Here is a 16,601-nt window from a genome sequence, read left to right as displayed (position 1 = left end):
TCCATCCCTACCTTTCTTCCTTCCACCTAACCTTCCTTCCTCCCTTCCTTTGTCCTTTCTCCTTCCCTTCCCTCCTCCTTTCTTGTCTTTTTTTCCTCCCTTCCTTCCTTCCCTCCTTTCTTTTCATTCTCCCTTCCTTTTTTATTCCCTTCTAACCTTTCATCCTCCTTTTTTATTCCCTGCATATTTAACCTCCTCCCTCTTCCCTTCCTCCCTCCTTACCTTCCTTCCTCAATTCTCATCTTCACCCCTTACTTTCCTTTCCTTCCTTCTTATATCTCCTCACTACCTTTCTTCCTTCCATCTTCACCTCCCTTCTTTTTGTCCTTCTCTTCCCTCCTCCCTCCTTACCTTCCTTTCCTCCCTTCTTACCTCCTCCCTACCCCCCTCTCTTCCTCCCTTCCTTCCCTTGCCTCCTTACCTTCTGTGGTAGAGAAGCAGGATGGTTTTCTACGATCAGTCTCTTGAGGTAGTGAACCCAAAGTCTCTTCTCCTCCTGGTTCTTTGTCTGCAGTCAAGACATGAAACAGATATATATATTATTTATATTTATATATTAGTAGATAACATATATTTATATATTAGATAATATTATATTTATATATTAGTAGATAATATTATATTTATATATTAGTAGATAATATAATATTTATATATTAGTAGATAATATTATATTTATATATTAGTAGATAATATTATATTATATATATTAGTAGATAATATTATATATTTATATATTATATATTTATATATTAGTAGATAATATTATATTTATATATTAGTAGATAGTAGATAATATTATATTTATATATTAGTAGATAATATTATATTTATATATTAGTAGATAATATTATATTTATATATTAGTAGATAATATTATATTTATATATTAGTAGATACTATTATATTTATATATTAGTAGATAATATAATATTTATATATTAGTAGATAATATTATATTTATATATTAGTAGATAATATTATATTTATATATTAGTAGATAATATTATATTATATATTAGTAGATAATATTATATTTATATATTAGTAGATAATATTATATTTATATATTAGTAGATAATATAATATTTATATATTAGTAGATAATATTATATTTATATATTAGTAGATAATATTATATTATATATTAGTAGATAATATTATATTTATATATTAGCAGATAATATTATATTATATATTAGTAGATAATATTATAGGACCCTATGATGGACCAGATTCAGACCACAGTCCTCCTCACTCACCTGGACGACGTGCTGCTGTTTAGGAATCGTCTGATCGGACACTTTGAAGCACAGAGAATCCTTCAGAGTCTCCACCAGCAGAAGATTACAGCACTGCAGCACAGAGACATGGAGACATGTTAGAGGAGTTATGAAGACCATCACACTTCCTGTTCTATGAGTTATGAAGACCATCACACTTCCTGTTCTATGAGTTATGAAGACCATCACACTTCCTGTTCTATGAGTTATGAAGACCATCACACTTCCTGTTCTATGAGTTATGAAGACCATCACACTTCCTGTTCTGGGGACCATCACACTTCCTCACACTTCCTGTTCTGGGGTCAGTTTTCAGACCACATTAAAGTCTTTATAATAAATAGAAGCGTACGAATATGTGTGTGCTGTAGACGAACTGCTCCAGCCTCTTCTTGGCGATCAGCAGCATGGTGTCAAACAGGAAGAACGCTCTCTCCTTCTTCACCCGGTGGACCTTGAAGGAACCTTCCAGAACCAGCTCTCCGAACACGCCGAGGTCCGGCCCGCTCCAGTTCACCAGCAGGGACTCGATCACCTGAGAGGAGGGAGAAGGTCAGAGGTCAGAGGTCACCGTCTGAGAGAAGCTTCTAGAGGAAGAGCCAGGCGGAACCAGAACATGTTTGATAAAAAAAGGAAGAAGAAGAAGAAGAAGAAGAAGAAGAAGAAGAAGAAGAAGGAGAAGATGGAGAAGAAGAAGAGAAGAAGAAGAAGAAGAAGGAGAAGAAGGAGAAGAAGAAGAAGAAGGAGAAGGAGAAGAAGAAGAAGAAGGAGAAGAAGTAGAAGGAGAAGAAGGAGAAGAAGTAGAAGGAGAAGAAGAAGAAGAAGAGAAGATGGAGAAGTAGAAAGAGAAGAAGAAGAAGAAGAAGAAGAAGAAGAAGAAGAAGAAGAAGAAGAAGAAGAAGAAGAAGAAGGATAAGACGTAGCGTTTACCTTTTAGTAAAAGAAGGTTCTGATGTACAGAAAGGTTCCTTATAAAATCAAAGGTTCTATAGAGAACCTTAAAACCAGCTAATTGTAAAGAGACAAAGAGCCTCGATAGTAGAAATGATACAAAGATCCATTGAAGCTTCCTAAATGTTCAGATAAGAGAAGAAAACTGGAAGAATCTTCTCGACAGGAAACACTGAGACACAAACAGGAAAGAGTTTGTTGTTTTTTGTGTGAACCATGTGACCTCTCCTCCGTCTGGGCCGCTGTGAACGCTTCACCTCCACCTCCAGCTGCCGGGAGGTCAAAGGTCAACACCTGAACGCTTCCTGCTCCGGCAACCTTCAGAGGTCAAAGTTTAAACTTATGAAACTCGGGTCGGAACAGCTAAACTGTTCCTAAACACAGACAGTCAGCTCCAGTGGTGAGCTAAGGGCAGCCAGCTGTGGAGACGACCTTTGACCTCACACAAGCAGCTGGAAGAGAGACTCAGATCGTTTCTATATTTCTGCTTCAAACTATTTAAATTTCATCATCTATCTGCAGGTTTAAAATATTTAGGACAAACAGGAGTCAACGCTAACTTTTAAAAACTTTTAATTGCCGATATTGAAAATGTTGTTGTGATTTTTTGTTATATTTTGAGTAAATAAGAAACTATGCAGCTATACGTCTTTATGTTCAGCTTTATTCTGGTTCAGTTACATTATGACGCTAGTAACGTTAGCAGCACCGCTAACGGCTAACAGGAGGAGGTTCAGTTCAGGTACATTATGATGCGTTCAGGCTCTGTTCAGTGAAAATGATTATTGGCTGAAGGTAAATTATAATCATGATGCGTTCACATGTAATCTGTAAAATGTAGTGTTGGTGATGAACTAGAATGAATCCAGTAGTTTGAAGGAGATGTTTTCACATTAATATAAATAGATATTAGAGATGAATTATGATGTTTAACTTCCTAACACTAACTCTAAGATTATAACACATCATTAAAACTACTAATGAAGAGATCTGTTTTAATCCATAAAAATACAATATTTTATTTCCTTGTCTTTTGAAAACCCCACTATAAATTACTATAACAAAGTAAAAGTATAACATTTAGTATTTTTGATGGTTTACTGACTTCAGAGTGTTGGAATTATTTTTGGGACGGTGGTGAAAATGAAAAAAAGTCTGGATCTTTGTAGACCAGCTGCTATAATCAAACAATAAAGGGATCATAAATTATCAATAATTAGTATCAGTGAGAGAAAATCCTGATCAGGGATCAATTAAAGTTATGTTTTCTTCTTTTTTTCTTTTGTTCTGATCTGTGACTTCTATGATCGTTTACCACAAGAACTGACATGTTCTTAAATTAAGGAATCTTTGAACTGAATTTAATTGAAAATACTCAAAGGAAACAGAAACACACACACACACACACACACACACACACACACACACACACACACACACACACACACACACACACACACACACACACACACACACACACTCGACCTCTTTCAGATTAAATCTTGAACTAAAAATCTTCAAGACTTGATCAAGAATTTCTGCAAAACTGGAGGAAAGAAGTAGGAAAAAAGAGCTGATAACCCTTTTCTACTGAAAACGTTTTACTACTGACATTATTATTTATATATTAATATGTTAATATGTTAATATATTCATATATTAATATATATATATATATATATTTTCTGTTAGGGTACATTTCAGGTGATATTCTATGTTTTCTTTCATGTCTAACTGTTAACAGTCAATCAATAAGGATATATGACATTATTACTTTATTATATAATGTCACATGTACATTTTTGTTATATTTTAGTTATTTAAAGTACAATTCTGGTGATATTCTATATTTTTTCTTTCTTTTCAACATATTTTGAGCAAACCAATAAGTCTTGTGTGGTTATTAAAGCTGGATATATGTGTTTTTCTGTTCACACACTTAAATCTATGCAGAGGACACTTAAAGTTGTTGAAGTTAAGTAGTTTTTGTGTACATTATAGCTGGATATATGTGTATATCATTTCATATTTCCTATGGCTTTCAAGACTGCCAGAGTCACCCCCTTCTGAAAAAACCATCATGTCAAGAACTTCAGACCGGTTTCTCTTCTACCCTTTCTATCCAAAACACTTGAACGCGCTGTCTAACTAAACAACTGTCTTCCTACACCAGAACAACCTCTTGACCCCCACCAGTCCGGGTTCAAGGTGGGTCACTTTTTGCATTCTCCTGGACCTGTCAGCGGCGTTTGACACAGTGAACCACCAGATCCTCCTCTCCACCCTCGAGGGGATGGGCGTCTAGTTATTTCGGAACCACGCACGCTTCTACGGGGGTTTGGTTCAGTTCTGGGCCCCTTCTCTTCTCGCTCTACATCTCTGGGTTCTGTTATTATGACTTTACCATTGTTATATAATGGTCTTGTCATTTCCTCCCGGTGACATTTTTTGGCTTATCTCGAGGTGGATTTGAGCTGAACCTGGACAAAACCGAGCTTTAAAGACCTATCAATTCTGATGTGATATTCTGGGTGTGACCCTGGACGACCAACTGTTTTCTCAGCAAACATTGCATCGGTCACACGCTCCTGCAGATTTCCTCTACAACATCAGGAGGATATTCCTCACTGAGGAGACGGCGCAGGTGCTGGCTCAGCAAACCAATAAGTTTCTGTTCATCTCCCGCCTGGACTACTTAAATCTATCTGGAGCTTGTCCAGAAAGCTGCAGAGGACACTTAAAGTTGTTGAAGTTAAGTAGTTTTTGTGTATATTATAGCTGGATATATGTGTATATATTCATTTTATTATATAATGTCACATAAATATTTTCTTTATATATTTTTGTTATTTAAAGTATGATTCTGGTGATTTTTCAACATGTTTAAAGCCAAGCAATACGTCTTGTGTGTATATTAAAGCTGGATAAATGTGTTTTTCTGTTTTATTTGCACCTTTTAGCACACATAAATATAATCAGAGGACAATTAAAGTGGTTACATTTGATATTTCCAGCACCTTATTTAAGTTAAAGTTGGTTATTCTGCATTTATTTACACATTTAAAAAAGAATGAGAAAAAGTACATTTTAATAAAATAAATGTGGAGGTGAGTTAGAAAAGCACAAAGACAACAGAAGCTGTTTTCATATGACCTCTGACCTGCAGCCTCACGGCCTGCTCCTGCTTCCTCTTCATGTCGTTGATGTACCACGCCACCGCCGTCATGGTGATGAGGGCGTCCTCGATGACCTCATAGCCCGGCTCGCTCTTGTCAAAGTGCTTGGAGAGTTCCTGAGTGATGCATTCAAGAGATGAAAAAAAAAGAGGAATTTAACAGAGAAACAAAGTCGACACAGCAGAACACGACTGAAGCGGAACCAGCTGAGGATTGTGGGAAAATCCCAGCGCAGCTCCAAACACATGTTGGACCGGTGTTTGTGCTGGCCGCCGTAGACGGAGCAGCAACAACACACTCTAACACGGACCGACCAGAGAACAAAGACCCGGTCTCACTCTGCTCTCTGAGGTGGGCTTGGACCAGAACCAGAGGAGAAACTCTCACAGTTTACTGGGAAAAGATGCATGTGTGTGTGTGTGTGTGTGTGTGTGTGTGTGTGTGTGTGTGTGTGTGTGTGTGTGTGTGTGTGTGTGTGTGTTTCAGTGTAAGTGCATGTGTGCTTTATGTTTTATGGATGAGGTCGTCAGCTGGATGTCTACAGATGTTTGATGTTAGTTAAGACATTTTACAGTCAGAGCTGGAATTTATTACAGAAATATGTATATATATAAATATAAATATATATAGAAGGTACAGCCCAGTCTGGTCTAGTTGTTGTTGCTTCTGATACTTTAATATTGAGTATCTGAGTTGAGTAAATATACCTCAAAGGAGTACTTCACCCTAGAAATAATGTGTAATATAAACAATTTCGTCGATATCAGGTTTATGAGGTATTACATATTGTATCAGATGGTACTTTAGGTTCTTCATGTGGTACTGAAGGTGAAATGTGTGGTATTTGAGGTACTGAGTGTAGTTTGTGAGTTTCACCTGTAGTAGAAGGTGGTACTTGAGGTACTGAATGTAGTATTTGGAGTATCACCTGTAGTAGAAGGTGGTACTTGAGGATCCTCTGCACCGGTTTGAGAAGGTAGGCCTCCAGAGGTAGAGAATGGTTCAGAGTCGTCTGTCTCTCCTGGAAGAAACGAACCAGACTCTTGTTCTTCATACAGTCCCTCAGCACCGCCACCGAACTGTAGAGAGACAGACAGACAGAGAGACAGACAGAGAGACAGAGAGACAGACAGACAGACAGACAGAGAGACAGACAGAGAGACTTCAGACAGACAGACAGACAGACAGACAGAGAGAGAGACAGACAGACAGACAGACAGACAGAGAGACAGACAGAGAGACAGAGAGACAGACAGAGACAGACAGACAGGATAGATATTCAATTAGAAGTCCTTAAACCAGAATCTAACATGGCTGATAGGAGTCTAGGTAAGATTACAAGCTTCAACGGAGACAGAGTTCAGATGTTGACTCCTCTGATGAACATTAAGGAGAGTGACATTTAATAAGAAGGAGAGATGAGGAGCAAAGAGAGAAACAGGAGTTTGGAGGATGAAGACGAGGTGAGAGGAAACTCCTCCACTCTGAAAATCCTCCGACAAACATTCATCAGGACACGAAGGAAGGAAGGAGGGAGGGATGGAGGAAGAAAAAGGACAGATGGAGGAGATTATGAAGGAGGAAACAGCTGTTTGGAGCTCTGACAAACATTCATTACAAGTTTAAGATTGATGTAAGATGACGAAGGACACAATCTGAAGAAAGTGAGGAGGAATAATAAAAAAGAGGACTAAGACAAAGAAAGAGTAACAGAGACATGAAGGGAGATCCAGAAGACATCCATCAACAAAGACAAGAGCTGGAGGGTGTTTGATGAGATGATGGAAGAGGGGAGAAGAAGGAGGAAGACGACAAGTTGCCCAGATGATTTGAGGAGACACCAGAGATATAAAGGGGGATGTGTGAGGAGATGATGGAGGAGAGAGGAGAGAGTCTACTGACAAACATTCATCACAGCGTGAAGCCAAAGAATCTGAGAAGGAGGGAGGGAGGGAGGAGAGAGGAGAGGGAGGGAGGGAGGGAGGGAGGGAGGAGGAAGGAGGTCAAGGTAACGATGGAGGTAGAGAGGAGAGAGGAGGCTCTTGTACTCTGGAGTCGGCAGTGATGTCTTCTACAGACCGATAAAAGGATGAATATTCATGATTTCAATGACTGAGAACTTTTATATAGTGCCGCCTCAGGGTGTATTTATATGAATCTTTCTGTTGGCATTCATGCTCTCCAGAGGACGAGCCTTTCTCTGAACCTTTGGATGCTCTGTAAGCTCTTATCCAGCTTAACATCAGGCCAAAATATCTGTTCTCCAAACAACGTCCATAGGAATCTAAAGACGATAAATGTTCTTATGGAATCCCTGCTCCCCAGAGGATGAACCCTGGAGATTTATTTTTATGTTTAGCTCCATTCAAAGGCTCTAAGAAGAGATGAATCTTCAGTATGTTTGTTTCTGTCCTCTGAAGCCTCAGGAGGAGGCTAGCAGGACGTTTGTTCCTTCTGCTGAACTGAAGTACAGAAGTTTTATACGAAATGTTAAAACCAGGACCGAGTCTGAGACAGCAGAGAGCTATAATCTGTAAACTGAACTTCAGCCTCAGTTGAAAAATGCAGACGTCCGCATGAAGAACTCAAAGCATATGGCAGATATGAGAAATACGGCCGAGACATTCCTAGAAACCGTGCTTGGAAAGATTCCCATCAGATCACTGGGAGAGAACGAGACTTCCTGCTCATGAACTCACCTCTGTGGTTTATTTAGTTAAGCTTATTGTGTTCATTCATCATCCATTCACCTCGTGTTGTTTTCATCCTCCAGAGGGGGAATCAGTGCTGAAGCCTCCGTACTCTCACCGGAGATAATGAGAGCCCGGATTCATCTCCACCAATCAGAGGAAACGTAACACCAGCCCGACGTCAGAGTGCTAACAACCTCCTCAACTCTCTGCTCTCTCCTTCAATCTGCCTTCAAGTGTTTTTGGGTTTGTAAAAAGTAGTTTCCAAATGACTTGTCCACTGTATGTTAGTATCATATTTGCTGCACATCTGCTTCCTTCAACGGTTAAATGAAACTACACCATGATCACTCTGAAAGATTCTCTCTGTATCTTAAATACCTTAATGTAAAACACCTGGTTCAGCTGCAAAAACACCACATGCACCATTATTCTGCTTCTGGCACAAGAATGAACGGTTTGGCCAGTGAACGCACCACCAGACCTGTTTCAATCTCTGAACGAACTGGAGATGTTGACGATGATTCAGAGGTCTAGAACGTAGCGATAAAACTTTTAAGATCTCCATAAAAGACAGACATGTTTTAAACTTGTTCAGATTGAGATGTTTTGCAGTGCAGTTGGAGATAAAGAGTAAAGAGTTTATGAATCAGAATCAAGAGAAGAAATCATCTCTGAACCGTCTCGGAACATTTTCAATTTATTGGAATTTATTTTGTTTTATTTGCACGTCTTTCTTTCTTACAGCTGCACAACTGCTTCCCTCTGGATGAATCAGGTCTTTTCCTAAACGTCCCCCATTAAAGGATCTAATCCTCCACGTGTGTGGAGTCCGACCGTTACTGGAACATCTCCCTCCAAACCCTCCGCGGTTCCACAGCTCATCTATTTACAGCGTTACAAGCAGCTCTCGTGTGTCCAAGTGGAGTTTAGCAGCATGAATTATCTGAGCATCTGTCCTGATCCTCCCTCTGGATCCTCCTCCTGAGATCACCTCCACGTCTGCTAATGTCGTTTTAGAGGGCAGCCTGGTTCATGATACATGGAGCTCATGATATCTGTGAGAGAGAGATTCTGATGTTGAGGATTTCAGATGGCAGAGAAGCTGCATTTCTCTTTTCACGCAGGATAACTAACCAAACAACAGACGCTCATCTCGAGTTCCCAGCGGAGCGACTCTCCAGTTCACAAAACCTGCAAATCCAGCAGATTCCTCCGTTTTTCAAATGTGACCCAGTGGATTAAAGTTCTCTTCTGCTGATCACATCACTGCCTCTTTGTGAATTCTCCTTTAGAATAACACACAAATACATCTGGTCTTATTTGGTGGTAAAAAATAAAAAGGGTTGTGACAATCTTTGCACAGTTTGTAGGATTTATATATCGATTCATGCATCCGAAAAAAATCATGACTTTATCTTCTGAAATGTAGCCGACATGCAGCAACAGAACGAGGCAGAGTTTGTAAGTGTGAGGCCAGAAAGGAAGAAGAAGAAGAAGAAGAAGAAGAAGAAGAAGAAGAAGAAGAAGAAGAAGAAGAAGAAGAAGAAGAAGAAGAAGAAGAAGAAGAGCTGTAGAGAGTTCTACTTTAAAGTCTGGTGGTCTGAAAACATTTGACCTACTTCTTTTTATTGGAGTTTAATGGCGCTTTAAGGAGGCGACAGGCAGAGAGTGGAGGGAGGTGAAGGAGGGGTCGACACACACACGCACACACACACACACACACACACACACACACACACACACACACACACACACACACACACACACACACACACACACACACAGAGGCATGCATGTATGTATGGGGGTGTGGGTTACCTAGCGTGGTCTGGGTCTGCTAAGGAACAGACTAGTTTATGATGAATCAATCAGCAATTATTTGAAAGATGGATGGAGACTTTTTTATCGTTTATTCTCACAGACAGACAAACATCTGTCTGTGAGAATCCAACACTCACAATGAAGACAGACACAACTGGTGGACATCTGGACAGAACAAACAGCACAGTAATGACTTTGAGTATTTCCGAGCTCTTTGATGACGGCGCTGTGAGGACAATCCTAAAGCCTGCGGTCTCTCTCACACTATTGTGTTGCCGTTGTCAGCACTTCTTGCTCTGCAGGAAACGCTGCGTGCTGAAAGCTTTTCCACAGCGACGGCTGTTGGCGTTCACTTCTGAGGAGACGGAGCCTCTGAAATCCATCAGCCATCACTGAGAGTAAGAGCTCTGCAGTCACAACTGGGACGGGGATTTGGCTGAAATGTCCGACAGGCTGTGAACGCCTCGCTGAACCCAGCTTGCACATGTTGGCTGTTCAACATGGTGCTGCTTTACAGGTTGTTTTTTTGTTGCAATTGCTAAAACACATTTTATGAAACTACAGCCCTCTTTTTAAAAAGTCTAAACACAAAACTTCTACAGAAAATACAAAATATAAATTATACCAAAAGCAAACACTTCATTCAAAACAATATAAACTCATTTTTAAGTCCTGTAGAAGATGTCTGCATCCACATCTTTACAGAGTCATTACTGGTTCATTCTGATTTAAAGTAGGTCCACTTACTTTGGGTAGTTCATGCAGTAGAGTGTGTAGATGTCAAAGGCTTCACTCTAAAGAAAGGAAGAGAGAACAAAACGTTAAATCTTCTTTCATCATCTCATCCTTCACTTCTCGTATACGTCTCTGGTGTCGACCTGTCAATCAGTGTGTAGCCCCGCCCTAAAGCATCCCCTGCTTTATGGTCTGTTTGACTCTAAATGGAGCATCATTTACTAAATGAACATCATGCTGTATTGAAGAAGACTTGAAACTAGAGATTGAGACCATAAACTCATGTTTACAATGTTTACTGAGGGAATAAATCAAGAGAGAAGTAGAGTCATTTTCTCATAGACTTCTATACAACCAGAGGAGTCGCCCCCTGGTGGACAGCAGAGAGAATGCAGCTTTAACACATGAAGAACCAGAGGTTACCCACTGTGTTAAACCAACAAATTAATTAAAATCATTGATAAAAGAACAAATTCTATGATTGATTATCTTATATTATAATATGTTTGGACATGAATAATAACATCATGACTGAACCCAACACGTAATAAACTTCAAAACATTTTTCTCCTCAAACACCTCAGATGTCTGAAACTCTTTTTCCTGTGTGATTAAACTTCTCTTCTTCCTCTTAACTATTAAAATACCACACACTAAGTTGATCTCCATCCTTTCCCACGGCTGAATCCTCAGTTCCTCAGTTCAACTTCGACATGAATCACAATCTCTCCGCTCCACTTATACGTGACGATGTATGTATGTATATCGGAAATGAGGATTAACAGAAAGCTTTGGTAGAAACCTCTGTGACTTCCTGTCAGTGAGTCAGGAGGTCAGAGAGAAAGACATCTCTGTGTTAAACACACGGGTCTTATAATAACTCTGGTCCTCTAACAGTGTTGTCTAATTACTCCACTGCTCTGAACAGACAGGAAGTCCACTTCAGACTCATTAGTGACACTTTGGAAATCAAAGATCCAACAAACAGAAGTGAATCTGAAGTGTTATAATCCCTCATGTGATGATGGAACATCTGTATTTAGATACAGAACATTAAAGTACATTAAAGTATACAGAGAGGAGTTTATTCTAGTAGAATGGAGGACGACAGAAGGAACCTGAATCCTCCTGACAGCCTTAAACAGTGGTAAGGTTTGTCCTGAGGGTGGCGCTAGAGGAAACACTCATGGGTTATCCTCTGGAGAGCAGGCATTGGATCAGGAACATGGTGAATTATGGGAAACCCCCCCGACCCAGATATGCAAAAGGTCCCAAAGACTTTAAATTGTTTATCCTCTATTTGTTGTTTGTTTGTTTGTGTTACTTTGTAGTGGTTGTGTGTGTCTTTATGGTTGGGTTGTGTCTCCTTGTAGTGGTTGTGTGTGTCTTTATGGTTGGGTTGTGTCTCGTCTTAGTCATTTTGAGCCTCTTCCTGGTTGGCAGGTCTCTCTTTCAGTGACATTGTGTAGTTAAAAGCCAGAGGGCCCCTCACACTTTGGGACATTGGGACTGTGTCCAGTAGGACACACACACACACACACACACACACACACACACACACACACACACACACACACACACACACACACACACACACACAGTCAACATGTATTCATTGGGTGTTGGTTGGATCAGCAGCAGTTTGTGAGCTGGTTTGTGTGATTCTGTGTGTTCTGCTGTGAATGGAGGCTCCAGTTCTACTGGTGCTTTACTGGGTGTTGGGGGTTAAATGTTTCCTGTCAACTGCCTCACACACACATGCACACACACACACACACACACACACACACACACACACACACACACACACACACACACACACACACACACACACACACACACACACACACACACACACACACAGCTGTACTGTACTCACCCTCTCTACGAAGCACTCTGCGATGGCTGCAGCGTGAGAACTCCTCTCTAGATCCTCCAGGAGATCACTGAGGAGACACAGACAGACCAGTTCTCTTTGTTAGTGCTGGAAACTACGATGGACAGAAGTACGAAGACATCTGAACGTTACACGAGATGAACATGTGACTCCCAACAGCCTCCACCCTGCTGGTTTCAGTCTTTCCACCAGATGTAGAACCTGTGAGGTCCAACACTGATGTTGGTGATCCGGTCTAGCTTGTTCCAGTTCTTCCCAAAGGTGTTTGATGGGGTTAAATTCTTCCACATCAAACTGGGAAAACAAGCTCTTATTGTGAAGGGCTTTGTATAATTTGGTTGAAAATAAAAAAAGGATGGTCCACTCATATTTGGCGATAAGTAGCTAGCAACATTAGCATGCTCACTGACTCACCAACTAAAAACCAAAGCACATTAAAAGTCACAGTTACATCATCTTCATGATCAAATATACAAGATACCATTATGAGGTTTCACACCTCGATCAGGTGATAACAACTGAGCTCCATCTAGAAAAGGAAGACTAAAACATGGTTAAAAAAAAGCTACTAGGGTGACTTTAAAGGGCCAAACTTCAATGAGCATTTAGGGGATCTGTTAGCAAAAATGCTAATCCTACAGTAGCATTTTTATGGAGAGGATGGCCTCTGGATGGCTCATGTTACAGTCTTGGAAAGGGTGTTCAGCTGGTTGCACCACTAGATGCCACCAAACATAACACAATGTCCCTTAAACACGGATTCTTTTTGTGAAATTCACCAAAGAACTCAACATGAACATGATGGCTTTGCTACCTGGAATGAAAACGTTTCAGTGTGTATGAAACTCCATCCATCCGCCACTAAACTCATGATGACTCTGACCACCTGCTCCGGCCTACGTTACACTGCTGGATCATTTCATTGGTATCTGAGCCGATTCTGACGTTATCAAGAGGATCAGGTATCGGACAGACGTGATGGATTCACATTAAATACAGTTTCTTTGGCCTTGTCCACAAGAAATCTGACATTTCCCGTCGCCTAAAAACTGATCTTTACTCCAACAGATCCTCGCTCCTCGTGTGAAACAAGAAGACACTGTTGATTTATTTTCATGTAACTTCTGTACTTCCTACTAAAATATATATAAGTATTTCACCATCTTTAACTAAACCTAACTACGTTTTCTGTGAAGACGAAGGTTTATATTTAAAGGTTGGTATTCATATAACTTGCAGAAATTGATAAGTGTTGTTGGACTTTCGTAGAAAAATGTACAAAAAATGAGGAGTAACTTTATGTAAGATATCATAGGAACGGTTGTTTGAGGACACGTTGAATTGATCCATGCAGCATCAGCACTGCTATCAGTTAGGTTCAGAGTTTTTGGACTCGTGCATCCATAATTACAGTAAATGCATCCTGTGCCTGCACCTTCTCATGTTCTTTCTTGCAGAACGACAACCACGGATAGAAAACAACACAATCAGGTCTTTATCCTCCCAAAGAATTCAGTAAAGCTCTAGAGATCAGCAACAATCCTGTTGTAGTTACTGTTCGGTTCAGACACAGTGAGAACAGACTGAAGGGATGGTGTGACACTAAACTGATCCAGCAGACTGTTACAGCTGGACGACGATCAAACTCAAAACTCTCCCTCCGTTCCCACAATCCATCCTCATCGTCATCCCTCCATCCTGCCAAGTCCTTAATACTGCTCCACACAAACACACACACACACAGATGAATCGTTTCTTGCAAATTTCCCCGCTGCGGGACTAATAAAGGATTATCTTCTTTATCTCTCCATCTTCATTCTCTTGTATCCATCCAGCTAACAGCTTCAACTAAGCTGCTAACACACACACATATAATACGGACACAAAAACAGACATATTTACATGTTGTTCCGTGTAGTAATAACCTGTGTTTGTGTATATTTAACCTCAGAGAACTCTAAGTGTCAAAAACAAACCCGTTTTTACCGATATAACCTTTGACCTGTTGGATGTTTCTGTCTGAACCCTGACCAGGATTAGAGCCAGGGTTCAAACCCAACCCTCTGACCTCTGAGAGAGCGTTTCACACAGGTCCGGTCATCATGTTGATGTATCACAGTAACATCTGCTCATTTCCTGGTTATCGATGATATGAAACACGGATCAGATTGTCTTGAAGCCAGACGTGATTCTCTGTCAGATCTATCAATCAGGAAAACACTGTTGTGGTTCTGCTACGGAAACGAAAGCACCTCTGACTGGTTCTGTAGAGGAAACAAGGGACGTCAAGGCCTCAAACAACATTGAAGGTGATTGTCAGATTGTCTGGACGCCGTCTGGTGGGAATGTCTGGTTTTAGGGGAAAGATCTTCACAACAATGGTGATGGATCAAACACATCTCATATTGTTTGGAGGGGGCATGTATTCATTTGAAAGGTGAAGTTTGACCAAATTGTTAAAATTGCTCTGAATTAGCCTGAGATTATCATTCCGTGGAAAGAGTTAACATGCTAAAAGGTATTGTGTTGGTTAACCTGAGCATGCTCAGTGAAGAAAAACAGTTAAAACCACAATAGCACTGCTTAGTCCTGTTGTATGAAACAATCCAGCCCTGGTGGTGTTGTTTCCTTTTCTAGTTTTTGGGGTTAAAACCAAACTACCCAATTTTGGCACCAAATTAGAAACCAAACTACCTCTGTTTGGCCCTTAAATTAAAGACAAACTAGCCTTGTTTGGCCTCATAATAGGAACAGATGTAGCCTATTATGGCCCTAACGCTGTAACCACAGTGTCCCTGTTTGATCCTGTTTTTATCCCTGACTTAAAACCCAAACTAGGAACCAAAGTATCCTTGTTGGCTCTATGGTTAAAACCATAGTCAACCCTTTTGAGCATACGTTTGGCCCTGACTTGGCAAATCAATCTACCTCTGTATGGTTTTGAGATAAAAACCAAACCACCCAATTTTCGGCACCAAATTAGAAATAATCTAACTCTGTTTGGCCATGAAGGTAAAACCAAACTAGCCATGTTTGGCCTTGTAATAGAAACCGAACTAGCCTTTTTTGGGCCTTAACGTTGGGACCAGAGTGTCCCTGTTTCGTCATGTTTTTATGCCTGACTTAAAAACTAAACTAGCCTCTCATTGCCGTTGTATTGCTATGTGATTTTGAGATAAAAAAAACAAACTATCCTTGTTTGGCCCTCTTGTTCCAACCAACCTGGCCCAATTTGGAGCCTAAGTAGAAACAAAACTAGCCCTGTTTGGCCCTAAAGTTGAAACCAGAGTAGCCCTGTTTGGTCTTGTCCTGTTTAGACCTGACTTAAAAATAATCTAGTACTGTTTGGCATTTTATCCCTGTTTGGTTCTGAGGTAAACATTTAAGAAACTGCCATCAAATTAGAAACCAATCCAGCCCTGTTTTGTGTTGAACCAAAGTAGTCTTGTTTGTCTCTCCAGGCCTCAAAGCTGGAAGTTGTATTTTTCCACATCTGTTCAGTCCTCTTCAGCCCAGCACTTTTTCAATATTTAATATATTAAATGCAGATAAATACAGTTCTGGAGTTTGTCTTTTTTAAAGGCCTGTTGTTAAGTTTCCATGAAGGTTTATTGCTCAGTGAGTCAAACAGCAGATAGAAAGCAGCTGCAGCAGACACCTCTGCTCATCATCCCGTTACTCTCCAGGACAAATTCAGCAGAAAATGAATATTTATACAGTTTGGATCGAGCTCACAGTCATTTCCCATTTGTGGATTTCTGTGTTTTCTCTTGTTTTCTCTCTTGTATTTCACTTTCAGACCCGTGTTGAGTGACAACACATGCTCTCATGTTCTGAAACGAGGCCAGTGGAAGAAACAGAGCAGAGATATAAACCTGGCTCCGTCCTCGAGACATTTATTCTGTTTATATATTCTGGATGTGTGGGATTTACAGGATGTTGTAATCTCTCATAGGTGCACTGAGTTTCGCAACTTAATTGTTATTTCAAAAACAAACATAAATATGAAGATATTTTATGCAAAACTGAACCAAATGTAAAACGG

At 40.1% G+C, this 16,601-nt stretch overlaps 1 protein-coding gene across 1 annotated transcript in view; it reads right to left on the bottom strand.

Annotated features, from left to right (window-relative positions):
- Positions 1-16,601, bottom strand: part of plekhg2 (pleckstrin homology domain containing, family G (with RhoGef domain) member 2) — a 97,139-nt gene that overhangs the window by 17,639 nt on the left and 62,899 nt on the right. Inside the window, exons 5-11 of the mRNA XM_054599203.1 lie at positions 12,539-12,605; positions 10,672-10,718; positions 6,339-6,489; positions 5,395-5,526; positions 1,636-1,818; positions 1,263-1,355; positions 422-508 (exon numbers count right to left, since the gene is read on the bottom strand). Of these exons, the coding sequence (XP_054455178.1) occupies positions 422-508; positions 1,263-1,355; positions 1,636-1,818; positions 5,395-5,526; positions 6,339-6,489; positions 10,672-10,718; positions 12,539-12,605 (760 nt within the window). The remainder of the gene's footprint in view (positions 1-421; positions 509-1,262; positions 1,356-1,635; positions 1,819-5,394; positions 5,527-6,338; positions 6,490-10,671; positions 10,719-12,538; positions 12,606-16,601) is intronic.

Source organism: Anoplopoma fimbria, chromosome 1, assembly GCF_027596085.1.
Source record: "Anoplopoma fimbria isolate UVic2021 breed Golden Eagle Sablefish chromosome 1, Afim_UVic_2022, whole genome shotgun sequence".
Classification (NCBI taxonomy): Eukaryota; Metazoa; Chordata; class Actinopteri; order Perciformes; family Anoplopomatidae; genus Anoplopoma; species Anoplopoma fimbria.
This window is presented reverse-complemented; position numbering and strand designations above follow the sequence as displayed.